Source organism: Phyllobates terribilis, unplaced genomic scaffold, assembly GCF_046119375.1.
Source record: "Phyllobates terribilis strain yellow unplaced genomic scaffold, ASM4611937v1 Scaffold_1__5_contigs__length_1240528914, whole genome shotgun sequence".
Classification (NCBI taxonomy): Eukaryota; Metazoa; Chordata; class Amphibia; order Anura; family Dendrobatidae; genus Phyllobates; species Phyllobates terribilis.
This window is the reverse complement of record NW_027362761.1, coordinates 764,760,008-764,780,208: the sequence shown is the minus strand read 5'-3', so window position 1 is coordinate 764,780,208 and position 20,201 is coordinate 764,760,008. Positions and strand designations below refer to the sequence as shown.

Here is a 20,201-nt window from a genome sequence, read left to right as displayed (position 1 = left end):
TGACGGCCCGCGCTGCGTCCTGCCGGCTTCCCGGGCACTTCGCGTTTGAATGAAGAAGGACCTTCGCTGACGTCAGAGTCATGTGACGGGTCACGTGACGCTGACGTCGGAAGGTCCTAAAGTCTTCACTGCCGGCAGCCGGGACCGATGAAGCAGGACATCGGGGGCCATCAGAGGGTAAAGTATAGATTTATTTTTTATTTTTTGACATCACACACTATATAAATCCATGCCGGTTGCATGGATTTATATAGTGTGAAGTTGACAAGCACTTTCCAAGTGATGCTAAAATCGCTTGGGAAGCGCTTGTCAACCCGCATGCGGAAATGAAAGTGAAGACCGCTTCATTTCCGCATGTCCCTGGCAGGAAACCGCATGTACAATCCGCATGCGTTTTTTCCTGCCAGAGAGATGCAGAAACGCTCAGGAAAAAATCCTGAGCATTTCTGCATCGTGTGCACATACCCTAAGGCTCTGCCAACATTTATCCTGTGCTCTGCGCTGAGAACTTACACCAGAGTTTCCGTGTAACTCTCTGAAATACATGATTCAGCCGGAACCCATGACGGAAGATTCCCTGTAATGAGGCAGATATAGGCCACTGTGGATGCCGTCTAGCCTGGGATCCCACGGTGTCATTTGGTTTAGGCGTGCATAAAAGTGCGGTTGGCCACAGTTTTGTGCACTTCTGAAAAAAAGGACACCGCTAAACAGAGGCCAGACAGAGTCCAGAGTAACTCCGCTGCCTCATTATAGTGAATGGATCCCGCAGGGGTTTCATCTGAATTACATCACTTGGAAATTTAGATGGAAACCCCCATGTAAGTGCTCAGACTCGAGCGCCGGATAAATGTTACGTAAAATGTTCCCAATAAAAGCTTCAACTCAGTCCTCAAAAAAAGCTAGTCCCCACTCAGGTCCGTCATCTGTTAAAAATATAAGGGACTTCCAAGTTACTGGTAGCAGAAAGGCTCTGGAAAAGCAAAATGACCCTTGCCCCCCAAAAGAAATTCAGAAAATTTTGTGCTCCCAAATCCAAATGCCTATTCTACAATAATTTGTTCTCCAATTGTCAAATAGCACTCCGTCCCCCCCAGATCTCACCGTATGGCTAAGCGGTACGATACAGCCACATATGGGGTATTGCCACTTTTAGAAGAAATTGTGTGACACATTTCGGCACCATTTTTACCCATTGCCCTGTGTGAAAATGTAAAATCTGAGGGTAAAACATTTTTTTGTGGTAAAAATATAATTATGCTTTTTTCACTGCCCAATGGTATAAATTTAAAAATTAAAAAATACTCACTACTTCCCTAGATAAATTCCTTGAGAGGTGTAGTTTACAAAATGGGGTCACTTGTGGGGGTTTCTGCTGTTTCGGCATGTCAGCGACTCTTCAAATGTGACATTGTGTCCGCTGCCTATCCCAGCCAACATAGCGCTCCTTTCTCTTCCGAACCCTGACGTACACCAAAGCAGTGGTTTTCCCCCACATATGGGGTATCGGCGTACTTAGGAGAAATTGTACAACAAATTTCATGGTGCAATTTATCCTGTTACCCTTATGATAATGCAAAATTAGGGAGTGAAAAACATTTTTTATGGGAAAAATGTGAAAATTTTATTTTTATGGCTCAATATTATAAACTTCTGTGAAGCAGCTGGGGGTGCAAGGTGCTCACCACACATCTAGATAAGTTCCCTAAGGGGTCTAGTTTTCAAAATGGTGGCACTTGTGGGGGGTTTCCACTGTTTAGGCACATTAGGGGCTCCCCAAATGCGACATGGCGTCTGCTAATTATTCAAACAAATTTTACATTCAAAAAGTCAAATGGCACTCCTTCCCTTTCAAACCCTAACGTGCGCCCAAACAGTAATTTGCCTCCACATATGGGTTATCAGTGTGTTCAGGAGAAATTGCACAAAAAAATTTGGGGTCCATTTTTTCCTGTTACCCCTGTGAAAATAAAAAAAATTGGGTCTAAAGTAACATTTTTGTGAAAAAAGTTAAATGTTAATTTTTTTCTTCCACATTCCAAAAATTCCTGTGAAGCACCTGAAGGGTTAATAAAGTTCTTGAATGTGGTTTTGAGCACCTTGAGGGGTTCCGTTTTTAGAATGGTGTCACTTTTGGGTATTTTCTGTCATAAAGACCCCTCAAAGTGACTTCAAATATGATGTGGTCCCTAAAAAAAAGTTTTTGTAAATTTTGTTGGAAAAATGAGAAATCGCTGGTCAACTTTTAACCCTTATAGCTCCCTAACAAAAAAAAATTTTGGTTCCAAAATTGTGCTGATGTAAAGTAGACATGTGGGAAATGTTATTTATTAACTATTTTATGTGACATATCTCTCTGATTTAAGGGCATGAAAATTCAAAGTTTGAAAATTGCAAAATTTTCAATTTTTTCACAAATAAACGCAAGTTATATCGAAGAAATTTTACCACTATCATGAAGTACAATATGTCATGAAAAAACAATCTCAGAATCAGGGGGATCCGTTGAAGCGTTCCAGAGTAATTACTTCATAAAGTGACAGTGGTCAGAATTGAAAAAATTGGCCCGGTCACGAAGGCAAAAACAGGCTCTGGTGCGAAGTGGTTAAAAACAGTCAGGGAAATGTTTTACCCCACAAAATGAATCCCCTGCTGTAATGTCTGTATACTCTTGTGCTTCCTCCCCTGCCCAGGAGATGTGGTATGTTTCGTACACGGTCAGACACAGACACTTTTTAAACTGAACTTTCATTCGTGGGAAAACCCCTTTAAGTTTCATTGACTGTACAAACAGCATATATTCTTTGAGCCCACTATACATACATAGAGCTACTAATATAAAAGATCAATAAGTAAAAATAATTTAATTGAAGCTTCAACTTTAAAATGTTAAATATAAAAAAAAGAATATTAATACAGAAAGGTAACAGTTAATGGGAAAAAGTTTGTAAAACTAGACTGAATGTGGGAGTTTAAGACTGCATGAAACCATCCGAGTATACAAATTATGCCAATTACCACCCTACAAATTTTCAGACAGAGTCCTCAGACTCATTTTACTCCTAATGATATGTTTGGTAAAATGATCCGCTTACATGAAGGAGGCCCTCAGAGAAATTATTGACATTAAATTTGTGTTTGGACCTCAAGCTCTACCCATCTGTGACAACATCTGTGTGTTTTTCTACCTTGGGTGAAATTTGATCGATGTCTGAGGAAAATAGGCTACGTCGCCTTTGGGCAATTCTGTCTCTGTGCATCAGCTGCAATTCAGATAGCAAGCTCCTCAGAATAAAGCTTAGAAAAGGGATGTTATTGTGATGACAATAATAGAACTATTCAGCTGTGGATATTTCGAGAAAACTTTACTAAGGAAACCGTGATCACCAATACAATACACTCATAAGGGAGAATCAAATTGAAGATGAACAGAATGGAAAAACAAATACCAAAAGACATACAAAAATATATATTTTTTAACTTTGGTAAATTATTTTCCTTTTTGTGCTCTACTCACATCCAGAAGTGATCATGACAGGTGACGTCATGTCTACTGATACCTGCTGGAATGCATGAGCGATCGACATATATGAGTAGACATGACGTGACCTACTGGCTCACCTCTCGAAGCAAGACTGGAGCAGGACTAACACTTTAAAGATGACCTCTGGTGCGTTTTTTTTTATATACTTTACTTTGTGCAATTTATTTTCCAGTGCTGAGCACCACTGAAGTGTATGGGGACGTGTTTTCTGTTAAGTGGTGTTACTATTTCTCAGGATTTGCTAATCTTCCCAAACATGTACTGGGAGAGTCGAAAGGACTCTCATATACATTATACTGTCAGTCAGTCCTGTCGACATCAACGAGTTTAGCCCATTTTAACCAAATGTATACAGGGTCTTTATTTCCCTTTAGAAACACAGGAAAGCTCAGCTATGTCAAACGTCCATGTGCATGAGGGTGTCGGGAATTAACTGTTGGATGAACAACCATTTATCTCACAATTATCTATGGTGTATGGCCAGCTTAAATGCGCTGCTCAATGGCTGGCGCTACACGGCGACATTCGTCATATGACAGCAATTCTCAGAAAAGTTGTGCAACTTGCTTTCATGTGACCATTTTAGAGCTCTGATTTTGCTGTAAAATAAAACAGCCAAGTTGAGACAAGTAGAATGTCGCTCACAACTTGCACTTTAGTCTATGGCAAGTGACAAGCTGGCGACTTGCCACAGAAAATCAAAGTTATTTGGAAACATTTGCGATTCTGTGTCGCAGTATGTTGTGACACCATGGGAAATCATTAGATGCAAAGTCACAATGTGACACTGTGATTTCAGTGTTGCGTTAGAAATGTCACCATGTAGCACTAACCTAATTGTAACAAAGGGGAGAAAGATACCCAGGGATGCTAAACTGAAATACACAGAGGGCCAAAATTAAACACTTGGACAAAGTCATAGACCAACTTGATATTTATTGAGTAATTGTCTACAATTGAGAAAGTTTTTCCTTCTCATCAAATATAACGGTGAACCTTCTCATATGGAAGCAAACAAAGTTTTGCTTAAAGCACCACTCCAGCATTTTTTTTTTATTGCACAGCTGGAATGGTGCTTTAACCTCTTCACCCATGGACCATTGTCCATTTTTGCTCCCCTTCTTCCCAGAGCCATAACTTTTTTATTTTTCTGTCAATATGGCCATGTGAGGGCTTATTTTTTGTGGGATGAGTTGTACTTTTGAATGACACCATTGGTTTTATCATATTGTATAATGAAAAAAGGAAAAAAATTACAAGTGTGGTGAAATTGCAAAAAAAAGTACAATTCCACAGTTTTTTTTTTTTTTTACCATGTTCACTAAATGCTAAAACTGACCTGCCATTGATTCTCCAGGTCATTAAGAGTTCGCAGATACAAAACATGTATAGGTTCTTTTTTATTTAAGTGGTTAAAAAAAATGACAAAGTTTGTTAAAGGAAAAAAAAAAAACATTTTGGTGCCAATTGACTGATCAATAGTTACTGATCAATCGGCGTTAAGAGAGTTAATTGAAAATGACGTTTGCCACGCTGCACGCCATATTTCTCTCAGATCTGGCGTGCAGAGCAGCTGTGAAGACCTCCTCTGTATACCTGAGGAAGATGCTTCATTGTGTCCAGTGCGATCTGTCTCTTGCGTGCTGTGATATCTGTGTGACCGATCTGTGATCAAAGCAGCAGTTCCCAATTCCAGTTCCCTCCCCCCTCATCACCCAAACACATTTTTCTTTTGCAGAAAAAAAAGAAGCTCGTGTAAAATAACTTCACAGACAGCGCATTAGGGGAGCGGACGTCAGTGTTAGTGACGTTAGTTTTTCTTTTGCAGAAAAAAAAAAAAAGAATAGTTAGTACCAAGTAGCTTTATAGGTAGTGCATTAATGTAGCTAACATCAGTTTTTTTTTTTTTTTTACACAAAGTTTTGTTTACTTCTGACTTTTCTTTTCATTTTTTTCTTCTAATTTTAGCTTTTAAGTGTTTCTTCTTTTTCCTACACTTCTTTTTTCTCCACTTTTATAGTAAATTAAAAAATAAGTAGTACCCTTTATGCATGCCCCACACAATACATATGTAAAAGCACCACTTACACACACATCCCCACTGTTTAGAAGAATAAAATAAAAATGGCCCATTTGTGAAGAAGACGCTATTCAGCAGAGGAGGCATACGCTTTCCTTGCCTCCGATACGGATTCAGTCAGTGAGGAAGATCCCACATTCCTCTATTTCTCTTACTCCTCTTACTCATCTAGTGAGGAGGGACCTCCAGCAAGGACTAGGACTTCAGCAATTGATCACTTATGGATTTCATGGGCAGCTCAGGAACTCAATTTGACGCTACAGGCCTCACTGAAATTGACCTTTTCAAAGTCTTCTTAAGTGAGGATATAATAAATGGCCCAGACAAATTTATTTGCCCATCAATTTCTCTCCCAAAATCCAACGTCATCATATGCCAGATGGGCCCTTGTAAAAGCAGCAGAAATAACATTTTGGAGCATTGTGCTGCATATGGGCATAGTGAAAAAACAGACCTTCGGCAATACTGGAGTGCTGATATACTACATAGTACACCAGTTTTCCATATGGCCATAAAAGGGACACGATTTGAAGCAATCCAAAAATTTTTGCATTATAGTGATAATGCGCAGTGTCCTCCCCGACACAATCCTAACTTTGATAGTCTTTACAAAATTTGGCCAGTAATTGACCACTTCAGCAGAAAATTTAAGGAGTCGCGCACATCCCCCAAAAGGGACACCTGTATAGCCAAATCTCTGGTTCTTTACAAAGGGAAACTAAAATTCCGACAACACCTGCCCAGTAAGGGCAGGGTACGGAATTAAACTGTACAAGCTGTGCGAGAGTAACTCAGGGTACACCCACAGATTTAAAGTCTATGAAGGGAAGGACACCCAGATTGACCCCTCTGAATGTCCCTCTGTTCTGGGGGCGAGTAGGAAAATTGTGAGGGATTTGGTGCACCCACCACTGGACAAATGTTATAACCTCTACATAGATAACCTTTACACTAGCATCCCACTCTTCAAGACCCTCTCTGCCAGAGGTACAATTGCATGTGGCACAAAATAAAGAAATCAGAGAGACCTCCCTAAGCTGCTAATTGGGCACCTGCTGAGAAAGGGCAAGAGAAGAGCCCAATATAGGGACAACATGCTGGTGGTCAAGTATAAGGACAAGAGGGATATCCTTATCTTGACCACAACACACCCTGACAACAGCTCCGTGCACATTGAACAGATGGCACTGTACAATACTTTTGTGCTGTTTCGATGTGCAGGCAATACGAGGACCTGACTTCAGTTTCAGGAGGTAGTCATCACGACCCTAATGTTTGGCAGTCAGGAGGGTGAGGGTCCCAGTACTTCTGAAACTGAAGGTGTATGTGACGCGCCCCCTGGGACATATTCCTTTTGAGGGGAATACCCGGCACCGGATCAGATGGGGGGTTGTAGTCTCCGAACGGCTGTGACCCGGCCCGTGCCCAGGGCGTCAAACTCAGTGTTATGTGGCAGTCCTACAGATGTTATTAAGAGTTCTTTTGTGTCGACTACGCCACCCGTTGTGATGCGGTCACTGTGGCCGCCGCTGCAGCAGGGTCCGCTGAGGCTGATGGTGCAGGTGCAGCTTGTGATGATATAACCCCCAAAGGGTGGGGTATAGCCTCAGGGGGGACAGGTGCAGAGGATGGGGGTTGTGGTGGTGCAGTGCAGACGGCAGTGAAGACAGAGTCGGGTTGTGCAGTTAAGGGTGTTTACTTACTGCAGATGTTGTACTGGTCACTCCAGCTTCGAGTGACCACCCGAGCCGTGCTGCGTCCACCAGGTCCTGGATCCAGCCAACCCCCAAATAAGTCCGGAGCGTGGCCCTGAGCTCTCCTTCTGTCCCGTTCTCTGGCCGTCCCCACCAGTGATCCACCTAGGTCCAGCTCCCTCGGGCCTTCTGTTGGGACACCCTTGGCCTTGGGTTCCCTGACCCTTCATGTGGTGTGCCTTCGGGGTGGATGTGGTGGGTGACCGTGGCAAACGCTGCCCACGGTCTCCGGTCTCTGGCTGGGGAGTGTTTTTACCCCCACCAGCTTGGGTTCCGGTACCCTGTGCCGACTCTTCACCCGGGGATTTAGTTTGGGATCTTAGAGTCCTTTTCTTCTGTGCCTCTGGGTCTCTCTCTCTCCTCTCTCACTCTGGGTCTTTCTTCTCCTCTGCTCCTGACTTGTTCTCTCTGCATCTGACCCTGTTCTTAGTTGGTGCCCACCTTATATACACCCTCTATGTGTGAGCTCAGGTGACCAGCACCCAATGAGCTCCTAACTTTACCCAGGCTGCTCCCCCTATCTGCCCCTACACTACTTGGGATGTACCACCCCCCTCCCACTCCAGCCAGGAACAGACTCGGTCGTACCTGCACATTTCTAAGTGGGAGTACCGTCGGTCTGCTCCTCGGAAATGGGATGTGTGTAGTGCATGCAGCCTACCGAGCTCAGATCCACACTCCATCCTTACCCGGGAGTGGAATATCACACCTCTGGGTTGAGGTGCAATACCCCTGTAGCAGCCAAATCCTCAGGGTGCTACATATGTATTGTACCAGGGCAACATTTTCCCTGTGTGGTTCCCCAAACTGCGAGGAAGGTGCAGAGTATGCTGATCTCCCGACAGTAGCCGCATGGAGGTCAGCGGCGCAGCCGGTCAGGGTCCTTCTGCTGCGAGCAGCCGGGAGATGACCGGCTAGCGTCGGTCATCTCCCGGCGGCATCGCCGCTGACCTCACTGGCCGCTCACGGGCATCACGTGACCCCAGGCTGCAGCCGCCTCTGACATCCGCTGATGCCACGACAACTGCTGGCAGCAGCCGGGGGTCACGATCTTCCTGGTGCCACGGTGGATGCCAGGCTGTGGGCGGGGTTACCCCCCGCATCACACCCGGCATCCACCGCGAGCTCTTCCTCTCCCCATTCATTGGGAAAGTGCACGGTGGATGCTGGGTGTGACGCGGGGGGTAACCCCGCCCACAACCCAGCAGCCACCGTGGGGACCCCAGCGCTGAGTCACGCCTCACTTGCCGACGCTATCGGTGGCCGCTCACAGGCATTATCAACAACACAGGGTATTTACAAGAAGTCTTAGGGGCCCCGGATGGATACATTGGGGGGGGGGGGGGGGGGGAGGGATAAGTAGTGGACAACTTCTTTAATGAACGAAATAAGGATGCATGATCCAAAGCTGATTTACTGATTCTTTTGGGCAGACAATTGTTTAAAGCACTTTAGTTGAGAGTTTAAATAGGTCTTACCCTTGCTTTTTGTTGAGAAACTGTTGAAGATCTCGAGAGATATTTGATGTCTTCCGTGCTACTTCAAGGTACAAATTTGGACGATCAAAGCTAGTACAGGTGATCTGTGGGTTACGCAACTTTAAGGATGCCAAAATGTCATCACGTACTGAGGGACTTGCCGTTGCTGTCAAAGCCACCACTGGCACCTAAGGGTATCAGCCCAAACAATAAGTTATTACTGAAGAAATCTGGTATTAATACATATATTAAAGGTTTGTAATACTGCATTAGGTAACGGTATAAAGCTTATCAATGGAGGCAACTGAATGTGCAACAAGAATTATAACGGTACAAAAAAAAGCCCAGGTTTCCTAGATTTCCAACCATACTATACTTTGTGTTGATATCCTTAGGCCTCACCCTCACTTATTACACAAATACAAATAACCTGATCTGCTTCATTAAATAAATATTCAAGTACGTACAGCTTGGAAATGGAAAATATACATAATGATATGGTGAAAATACTCGCATGGCTAATAATAGTGCACCCTTTGTCAAGGTGTGCAGAATTGTTAGGCCAAAAAAGAGATTTTATCCCTTCACTTTCCCCCTATTTCTCCTATATAGATTCACAGAACTATATAACAACCTGAGTAAATGGAAAATTACTATTTTTTCCACTAAAATGTTGTTTTGGCCCCAAGTTTTTAATTTTCAAAAGGGATAACAGGAGAAAATGAACAGTACAATTTGTTACGCAATTTCTCCTGCATACGCCAATACCCATATGTGGTCAAAAACTACTTTTGAGGCACAGTGCAAAGCTCAGAAGCAAAGAAGCACCATATTAGAGTGCAGATTTTGCTGGAATAGTTTGAGGGTGCCATGTCACATTGGCAGAGCCCCTAGGTGCCAGAACAGCAGTACTCCCCATAAGTGACTTCATTTTACAAACTACACCTCTCAATGAATTCATCTGGGGGTGCAGTGAGCATGTTCACACCACATTTGCCTCACAGAATTTTATACTATTGGGCGGTAAAGAAAGAATAATTACATTTTTACCGCTACAATGTTGTTTTAGCCCCAAGATTTTTATAAGGGCTAATAGGAAAAAATGCACCTCACAATTTGTTATACAATTTCTCCTGAGTGCGCCAATACCCTACATGTAATCGGGAACTACTTTTCAGGCACAGTACAAAGCTCAGAAGGAAAGGCGTTCCATATTATTGTGCAGATTTTGTTATTAAGGTTTGTGGATGCCATGACGCACTGGAAAAGGCCCTGAGGTGCACTTACTGAGCACTTACATCGGGGTTTCCATCAAAATCTCTGAATGACGTGACTAAGATGAAACCTCCAACTGGTCCATTCACTATAATGAGGCAGCAAAGTTATTTTGGACTCTGTCTGGCCTCTGTTCAGCATTGTCTTTCTTTTCAAAAGTTCAGAAAACTGTGGCTGACCGGGCTTTTATGCACGCCTGTAAAGATGGAACCCACCAGATAATAAGCCTGACAGCGTCCACAGTGTCTCCATCTGCTTCATTACAGGGAATCTTCCGCCGGGGGTTCCATCTGAATCACATATTTCAGAGATTTACACGGAAACCCCCGATGTAAGCACTCAGCGCAGAGCGCAGGATAAATGTGAGCCGAGCCTTACTGCAATCTTTGTGAGGCAGAATGAACAAATAAATAGCAGGTTTTATTTATTTATTTGTTTGTTTTATTTATTTTTTTATGCCGTTCCTCGTGGGATATAAGTGACTAGACGACTTTACTCTTCGGGTCGGTGTGATTACAGAGATACCAGATTTATATATATTTTTTTATGTTTGGCTGCTATCATACACTAAAAGACGCTTTTTCTTTTTGCAAAAACAGGTTTTTGCATCGCCATATTTTGAGAGCTAGAATTTTTCTATATTTCTACCGACATGTCATGTGAGAGCTTTTTTTTGGGGGGGGGGGGGGGCGAGTTGACGTTTTTATTGGAACCATTTTTGGGCACATAACATTTTTTGATCGCATTCTATTCCGATTTTTGGGAGGCAGAATGAACAAAAATCAGCAATTTAGATATAGTTTTTTTTGGGAGGGTTATGCCATTCATCCTAGAGTAAAATTGATAAGGCAGCTTCATTCTTCGGATCAGTACGATTACAGCAGTACTACATTTATATAATTTTTTTTTTGCTTTGCCGCTTTTACACAAACTATATTCTAGAAAAATTCATTGTTTTTGGATCGCTTTATTTTGAGAGCTATAACTTTTTATTTCTCCGCTGACTGAGTTGTATGGCGGCTTGTTTTTTGCGGGACAAGATAACGATTTCATCAATAACATTTTATTTACACTTGACGTTTTGATTGCGTTGAAAGCTGCACTGACAAAAGCCTCTTAGACCATGCTCTCAGCGTAAATTTACGTCATTTTGCGGGAACCCCTTCCCGACCTTGACATAAACGTACCTCTTGACTGACTTAACAAATTGTGAAAAGTCTTACAGAGGGATGCAGCACTTTTGAAACTGCTAAGATACTGGGGGTGATCACAAAAGAATAAAAAGTTTTGTTCAAATAGTCAACAGGGTCACAAAAACATGTTGAGAAAAAAAGATGCATATTAATTGCCAAAGATTTAAGAAGAAACAAACATGAACGGACCAGGAAGCCATTATCCTCCACAGCTCTCATATTCCAGAACTGCAACCTCCCTTAAGTGAACAGAAGTACAAGGTGTTCAGTGCTCAAAGATATGGCCAAAGTAAGAAAGGCTAAAGGCCGACCATCACTGAACAAGACACAGACTGTAAGTTGAAACATCAAGACTGGGCCAAGAAATATCTGAAGACAGATTTTTAAAAGGTTTTATCAACTGTTGAGATTACAGTAAATCTTGATGGACCAGATAGATTAGTAACGGGCACAGACCTACATTTCAACTCAGATGCCAGAAAGGTAGAGGTGGCTTGCTGATATGGGGTGGTATTATTAAGGATGAGCTAGATGGACCTTTTCCAGTTGAAAATGGACTCAAAATCATCTTCCAAACCTACTGCAAGTTTTTAGAAGACCTTTTCTTCAAGCAGTGATACAGGAAAAAGTCTGAATCTTTTCAAGAACGGCTCCATCGCATGCATCGATGTACTCCATTGCTTGGCTACCCAGTAAGGCCTTAAAGATTAAACAATAATGGCCCCTTGGTCACCTGACCTACACCATATTGAGAAGTTGTGGACCCTCCACTGATGGAAGGCTTATAACTGTTATTGTAAAGAAGGGTGGTTATATTGGAAACTTGGATATTTTTTTTGAAAGGTCATAAATGTATTTTTGTACATTTTGAGTTCTTTGGTTATTATTCTCACTTTAACAGAAAATAAACAACTGAGATGGGAAAATTTAAGTTTTTCATTTAGTTGCATAACTCAGCACAATAATAGTTACCCAATAACTATGCACATACGATAGAGAAACACCTTGGTGGCCTCAGGAAGACCTTTTTGTATCAGGGCTACCATCCAAGAACAACTGAGAATCAGAATACGAGAATATCAAGGAATCATCTCCTACATTACAAGACTAAACAAGAAAGCAACCGAGAGCCTCTAGTAGTCACCTACAATCCAAATCTGGAGGCGCTCAGGAGAGCTGCACGGAAACTACAGCCCTTACTACAAAAAGATGCCCGATTACAATCCATATTTCCAGACCCCCCACTTCTGTGTTTCAGGCAGCCCCCAAATCTAAGAAGCATCATTGTCAGAAGCTCCCTGAACTCTCCAACAGCTACAGGAACCTTTCCCTGCAACCAGAAAAAATGTAAAACCTGTCCATTTATAATTGACCACAGACAAGATAAAGATCCCCAGCTCACATCAGGACTACAAGATCCCAGGTACTTTCAGCTCTATCACATCTAATGTGGTGTACTTCATTACAGTATATGTACCAAATGTCCAGCTGGGTCAGAAAATATAAAAAATGATCCAGCGTATCAGGCTATAAACTTGAATAAAACATAGCTTTTATTGAGCCATTAAAAAATGCTGCTACCACCACAATAAGTCTTAGTGCACACAAGGATCACAGCTGTCTCAACCTACGCGTCTGGACTGTGGACTAGTGAGCATATAAAGGTAAGTTGTAATTAAAGATAATAGTAATCAAGTGCTCACTAGTCTCTGAGGTCAGTATGATTAGCATAGACAAGAGTGAAATAAAAACGTTAGTGACGCACATATATTATTGTCCTCTAAAGTTGATAACATTGACATGTAGAAAAAATATTTGTGATACAAATATAGAATCAATATAAAAACTAGCGATATACCATGTCCAAGCTGTAAACAAAACTGTCATTAACCCCTTTACAACCCAAGGTGGTTTGCACGTTAATGACCAGGCCAATTTTTACAATTCTGACCACTGTCACTTTATGAGGTAATTACTCTGGAACGCTTCAACGGATCCCCCTGATTCTGTTTTTTCGTGACATATTGTACTTCATGATTGTGGTAAAATTTCTTCGATATCACTTGCGTTTATTTGTGAAAAACGGAAATTTGGCGAAAATTTAGCAATTTTCAAAATTTGAATTTTTATGCCCTTAAATCAGAGAGATATATCACACAAAATAGTTAATAAATATCATTTTCCACATGTCTACTTTACATCAGCACAATTTTGGAACCAACATTTTTTTTTTATTGGGGAGCTATAAGGGTTAAAAGTTGACCAGCGATTTCTCATTTTTCCAACAAAATTTACAAAACCATTTTTTTAGGGACCACATCACATTTGAAGTCACTTTGAGGGGTCTTTATGACAGAAAATACCCAAAAGTGACACCATTCTAAAAACTGCACCCCTCAAGGTGCTCAAAACCACATTCAAGAACTTTATTAACCCTTCAGGTGCTTCACAGGAATTTTTGGAATGTGCAAGAAAAAAAATAGGAATTATTCCTACCGTTAATTACGTTTTCCAGGAGTCAATCAACGGCACGACGGGAGTTAAGTCCTCTGTTCCTCTAGGGACAGGAAGGAAATACATGAGAGCTTAAAAGCCCCCCCCCCCCCCCCCCCATCATCACACCCTCAGTGTTTGTACTAATCATCAACCAGAATGGATGCAACTCTATTTTATTATATACATATACCAATGTTACATTCACATTAGTGTCAAGAGCAGGGAAGGGAGATATGGTGCCGTTATGATGGACTCCTGGAAACGTAATTAACGGTAGGAATAATTCCTATTTTACCAGTACGTCCATCATAACGGCACGACAGGAGACATCCCAAATCAAAATTGGAATGTTTAGGATGGGACTACTGCCTGAAGGACTTTACGGCCATAGGCTAATTATTGACTGAACAATACATCTAACTTATAATGTTTACTAAATGTGGATATATTAGACCAGGTTGCTGCCTGGCAGATTTGGCCTACTGAAGCTCCCGCTTTCACCGCCCAAGAAGCAGAGATTGCTAGAGTGGAATGAGCTTTAAGGGAAATTGGTGGATCCTTCCCCTCTGATTCATATGCGAGGGCGATAGTCCTTGTTAACCACCTTGCTAGAGTCGGCTTAGAAGCTTTCTTGCCTTTATTCACACCCGAGAATTGCAGAAATAGGTTTGAGTCTCTCCTCCAGGGGGCTGTGACTTCTATATACCGAATAACTGCCCTCCTGACATCCAAGGTATGGAAGGATTTTTCCTTTTCATTTTTGGGAGACTGGCAGAAAGATGGCAGTATTATTTCTTGATTCAGGTTAGTACTGGACACCGCCTTAGGATGAAAGGAGGGATCCAGTTTAAGAACCAATCTGTCCTCCAGGATCTTAAGGTATGGGTCCAGAACAGAGAGCCTGAATCTCACCTACCCGCTTCGCTGCAGTAACTGCCACAAGAAAGGCTGATTTCATAGAGAGCAGGTCTACTGATGTTTCTTCCAGGGGTTCAAAGGGAGACTTACATAAAGCTCTCAACACAAGGTTCAGATCCCACGGCGGTACCAGACTCCTTATCGCAGGTCTTAAACGAGAAGTTGCTTTTATGAACCTTGATATCCATGGGTGGTCTATCAAGGAGTAGTCCAAGAAAGTACTTAGGGCCGAGATATGAACCTTTAACGTATTTGGTCTCAGACCCTTATCAAACCCCTGTTGGAGGAAATCCAGTATCTTTGGAATATTGGGGCGAGAAGAATTTCCCACAGACTCACCTGCGAAGCTACAGAACTGTCTCCAGATTCTAGAATAGATGGCTGACGTTACTGGTTTCCTACAGGCTTGGAGAGTTGTAATCACTCGATGAGAAAGGCCCTTAGAGGCTAGGATCCACCTCTCAGGTTCCATGCTGTCAGCTGGAGGAATTGGATGTTCGGATGTAATAAGGGACCCTGCGATAGAAGATCTTTCCTGGCTGGGAGTCTGAATGGGAGATCCACCGACATCTGGTGTAGCAGAGGAAACCAGCTCTTTTTGGGCCAATAAGGCGCTATCAGGATAAGAGCTCCCCTCTCCTGTTGGATTTTCCTTAGTACTCTTGAGATGAGAGGGACTGGAGGAAAAGGCGTACACCAGTTTTGTTCCCCATGAATGAGAAAGGGCATCTATTCCTTCTGGGCTGTCGGCCGGGTCCAAGGAGAAAAAGCGCTGCAGCTTCCTGTTTTTTCTGGTCGCGAACAGGTCTATGGACGGGGTGCCCCATTGTTGAATGATTTGATGAAAAACATCTGGATTTAGTTCCCAATCTGAGGGACCAACTCTTGCTCTGCTGAGAAAATCGGCTACCACGTTTTCGGACCCCCTTAGATGAATAGCCGATATTGAAAGAACATTTTTCTCCGCCCAGTGGAAAATTCTTGCCGCCAAGGATTGTAACCATTTTCCTCTTGGACCTCCTTGTCGATGAAGAAAAGAGATGGTGGTGCCGTTGTCTGAGAAAATTTTTACGTGATTTCCTCTGAGCAAATGTTGACATCTTTGAAGAGTTTCCCAGACTGCCATTAGCTCCCTGAAATTTGACGACCTGTGTAGTATCTCTTTGGGCCATATCCCTTGTAGATATCTGTTTCCTATCCTTGCTCCCCGGCCCTTTTGGCTGGCATGCGTATGGATTTGGATTGAAGGAAGAAGGATCCAGTCTACTGAATTTTCTAAGTTCGAAGGGTCTGTCCACCGGGAAAGGGAGGTTTTTTTTTAGCTCCCTTGACAGTCTCATTTTTTTGTCTAATCCCGACGGTCGTCTGTTCCAAACTGACAGGATCGATTTCTGCAACGGTCTTGAACGACCCTGTGCCCATTTCACGCTGGGAATGCATGAAGTCATTAATCCTAAGATCCGCATGGCGTATCTGATTGAGGTGGTCTTTCGCTTCTCGAAGTTGTAAATCTCCAGTTTTATTTTTTCCCGTTTCTCCTGAGGCAAGGATGACTTCTGAAGACTGGAATCTAAAAGTACCCCTAAAAATACCTTTGTGGTACTTGGTTGGAGGCTTGACTTTTCCCAATTGATGTTCCACCCCAAATATTACAGGGTTTTGATAGTGTGATCTTGTTGACTGAGAAGAAGAGACTCTGACTCGGCCACCAACAGTATATCGTCCAAGTAAGGGATGATTACAATACCCTGTGTTCTTAAAAAGGCCGCTACTTGTCATAACCTTTGTAAATATTCGGGGGGCCGAGGACAGACCGAAGGGTAGGCAAGTGAATTAAAAGTGGTGTACTGTGTCCTCTTGCTCTAGAGCTAACCTTAGGTATTGCTGGTGACTTGGGTGAATTGGAACACGGTAATATGCATCCTTGAGGTCTAGGGTGCACATTACCAATCCCTTCTCTATCAATGGAATGCTGGTTTTTATAGTCTCCATTTTGAACCTTTTGTATTCCACCCACTGGTTTAGGGGCTTGAGGTTTATAACCGTACGGCGTTTGCCTGAGGGTTTTAACACCGAGAAGAGGGAGGAATAATGGCCTAAACCTTGCTCTGAAGGTGGAACCTGTTATACCACATGTAGGGATTGAAGGACTAATATATCCTGCTATAAACTTCTGAGATCTACGGGGGAGCGAGGATGAGTGATTTGGAAACGACGAGGGGGAGTATGGGAAAAGTCTATTTTGTAACCTTCCCCTAAGGAACGCAGGATCCATTGATTTTTTGTAATGGACGCCCACTTGCCCCGAAAGAAACGAAGCCTGCCCCCCACTCCAATGGCGTCATGGTCTAGCTGGGGCCCCAGAGGAGACCTGATGTGCTTTGTCCTTTCCTCCCTTCCTGTTAGACCATCTCCCCGTCTTACCCTTACCCCTGTAATCACGTTTAGGGGAGCGACGGGTTCCACGAAAGGGTCGGTATCTCTTAACCCTATCCTCGGGAAACCCTTTTTTCTTGTCGGACGCTCTCTCTAGGATCTCGTCCAACACTGGACCAAAGACCCGGGTACCTGAAAAAGGAATTGAGCACAGCTTATTTTTTGAGTGGCTATCACTCGACCATGTTTTTAGCCATATTGCCTGTCTAGCGGTATTAGATAGTACACTACATCTAGCTGCGAATCTGACCGATTCGGCCGAGGCATCAGCCATGAATTGCGTCGCCAGCTTTAACATAGGAAGAGAGTCTGATAGCATTTCTACCGGGGAGTCGGACCTAATTTGATCTGACAGCTCGTCCAACCAAAGGCACATGGATCTTGCCACTGAAGTGGCAGCGATATTAGATTTAATTATGGCTGCTGAGGCTTCCCAACTCCTCTTGAGCATGCTCTCTGCCTTCCTATCCATTGCGTCTTTGAGGCAAGAAGAATCTTCAAAGGGGATGGACGTTCTCTTAGCCACTTTCGCTATTGGGACATCTACCTTAGGGATTTCCTCCCAAAGTTTGATGTCCTCCGGATTTAAAGTCTCTTGGCACAATGAGTCTTTTCTCCACTTCTTTCCATTCCTCCATAATCATTGCTTTCAAATGCTCATTTACTGGGAACACTCCATTTCTCTTAGTCCTCAGACCTGCGAACATTTCATATTGTCTGGAGTGGGAGACCTGAGTGTCCTCCAAGTTCATAGTATGCCTAACGGATTTCAATAGCTCATCCGTATGTTCTGCAGAGAAGATATATTTTTTTCTCTCGTGAGGGTAACTGAGAGAAGCGATCCTCGTCCTCTTCCAGACTGTGCACTGATGCCGAGTCTAAATATTCTCCTTCCTCAGACAACGCTAGCATCTCCCACCTGGGTCTTTTCTGGCGAGGAGAGGGTTGAACTATCTGGGGTGACGGCTGTGTATGGGAAGGTATAAGGCTCGAGACTGTGTTCTGGACCTCCTCACGGATCATAGATCTCATATCTGTCAAAAAGGAAGCTTTTTCTTCCCTTAAAACCTCAGCTATACATTCTTTACACAGCCGCTTTTTATATGAGTCCTGAAGCTTAGTGTTACAGGATACACATTTTCTTGATTTTTTGGAGGACGATCCGAACCTCTGGGCTCCCCTATCCTAATCCAGAAAAAAGGGCTCAGGAGATTTGCTAATAAAAGACCTGTCCTGGATTATAGGGTTCAATTATCCAGGCAAGGGCCTAAGACTGTACTCACACTGCCCAGGGACTCTGAAGGGGCTTCTGACCATGTAGGATTGGATTCCATGGTGTCAGAGTGTGTGTGCCTGAGGTGCACCCTTTTATAGGGTCTTACCTGATCCAGGTGAGTAGGCCACGCCCCCAACGACAACCGCTGCTTCTGCAGAGATGCGTCCTAAAATCTGTTGCCATTCAGAACGTACCCGGAAGGCTCACCACCGCCTCCGGGCACCTGTGCGGTCTGGCCGCCGGAAGTCCTGCCTCCCGGTGTCATCGCTCTGGCCGGCGTGCTCCCAAGTATACAGCGCTCCTCCCTGGAGCGCACGCAGCTTCCGGTCCTTCAGGACAACGCCGGCGGGCAGCGCAACGCTCAGAGCCCCCTGTCCGGGGGATACAGCGGCATGATGGCGGTTTCTGGCTGAGGGACCCCCGCGCTCAGTGGGGTATCAACATGGAGCCTCTGGACCGGAGGAAGTGGAGAGTTCAGACCCCCCGAACCCCCTGGCTCTCAGGTATCTTTAAACTTCAGAGAGAACCTCTCCCTAGCGTCCTGTCCTGCCAGGGACAGGAAAAACACTGAGGGTGTGATGGGGCTTTTAACCTCTCATGTGTTTCTTGTCCCTAGAGGAACAGAGGACTTAACTCCTGTCGTGCCGTTATGATGGACATACTGGCAAATTAACATTTCACTTTTTTCACAAAAATGTTACTTTAGACCCAATTTTTTTTATTTTCGCAGGGGTAACAGGAAAAAATGGACCCCAAAATTTGTTATGCAATTTCCCATGAGCACGCAGATACCCCATATGTGGGGAAAAACCACTGTTTGGGAGCACGGCAGGGTTCGGAAGGAAAGGAGAACCATTTGACTTTTTGATTGTAAAATTTGCTTGAATAATTAGCGGACGCCATGTTGCGTTTGGAGAGCCCTGATGTGCCTAAACAGTGGAAACCCCCCACAAGTGACACCATTTTGGAAACTAGAACCCTCAGGGAACTTACATAGGTGTGTGGTGAGCACCTTGAACCCCCAAGTCCTTTACAGAAGTTTGTAACATGGAGCCGTGAAAATAAAAAAATCAAACTTGTTCCACAAAAATTATGTTTTAGCCCCAATTTTTTAATTTTCACAAGGGTAAGAGGAGAAAATGGACCCCAAAAACTTTTGTGCAATTTCTCCGGAATACACCAATACCCCTTATGTGGGGAAAATACAGTGTTTGGGGGCACGGCAGAGTTCAGAAGGGAAGGAGCACTGTGTGACTTTTTGAACGTAAAATTGGCTGGAATCGAGAGCGGATGCCATGTCGCGTTTGGAGAGCCCCTGATGTGCCTAAATAGTGGAAACCCCCAACAAGTGACCCCATTTTGGAAACTACACCCCTCAAGGATTTTATCAAGGGGTATAGTGAACATTTTGAACCCAGAGGTACGACACAGAATTTGATAACATTAGGTCATCATATTGAATAAGTTGTCATTAGTCTTGAGCGCACGTGCTCGCTACTTGAGTTTCCATCGGGTACTCAGGTATGCACCATGTATCGCGGGTACTCGAGCGACATGCTCGAGTCCCCGCCCACATGTTTCACAGTTATTGCACACCCAAAAAAAACATGCGGGGAGCGCTCGTGCATGGCAGGCAATCGACCATGTCACTTGAGCACCCGCGATACTCAGTGCATACCTGAGCACCCGATGCAAACTCAAGTAGTGAGCACTTGCGCTCAACACTAGTCGCCATATCGTCATTTTTTTTT

The 20,201-nt window shown here is 43.6% G+C and overlaps 1 protein-coding gene across 6 annotated transcripts in view; it reads right to left on the bottom strand.

The window, feature by feature from the left end:
• Window positions 1–20,201, bottom strand: part of WRN (WRN RecQ like helicase) — a 202,690-nt gene that overhangs the window by 61,823 nt on the left and 120,666 nt on the right. For all 6 annotated transcript variants that reach the window (XM_073636942.1, XM_073636941.1, XM_073636943.1 and 3 more), the window contains one exon: window positions 8,857–9,044. In XM_073636942.1, coding sequence (XP_073493043.1) covers window positions 8,857–9,044 — 188 coding nt within the window. The remainder of the gene's footprint in view (window positions 1–8,856; window positions 9,045–20,201) is intronic.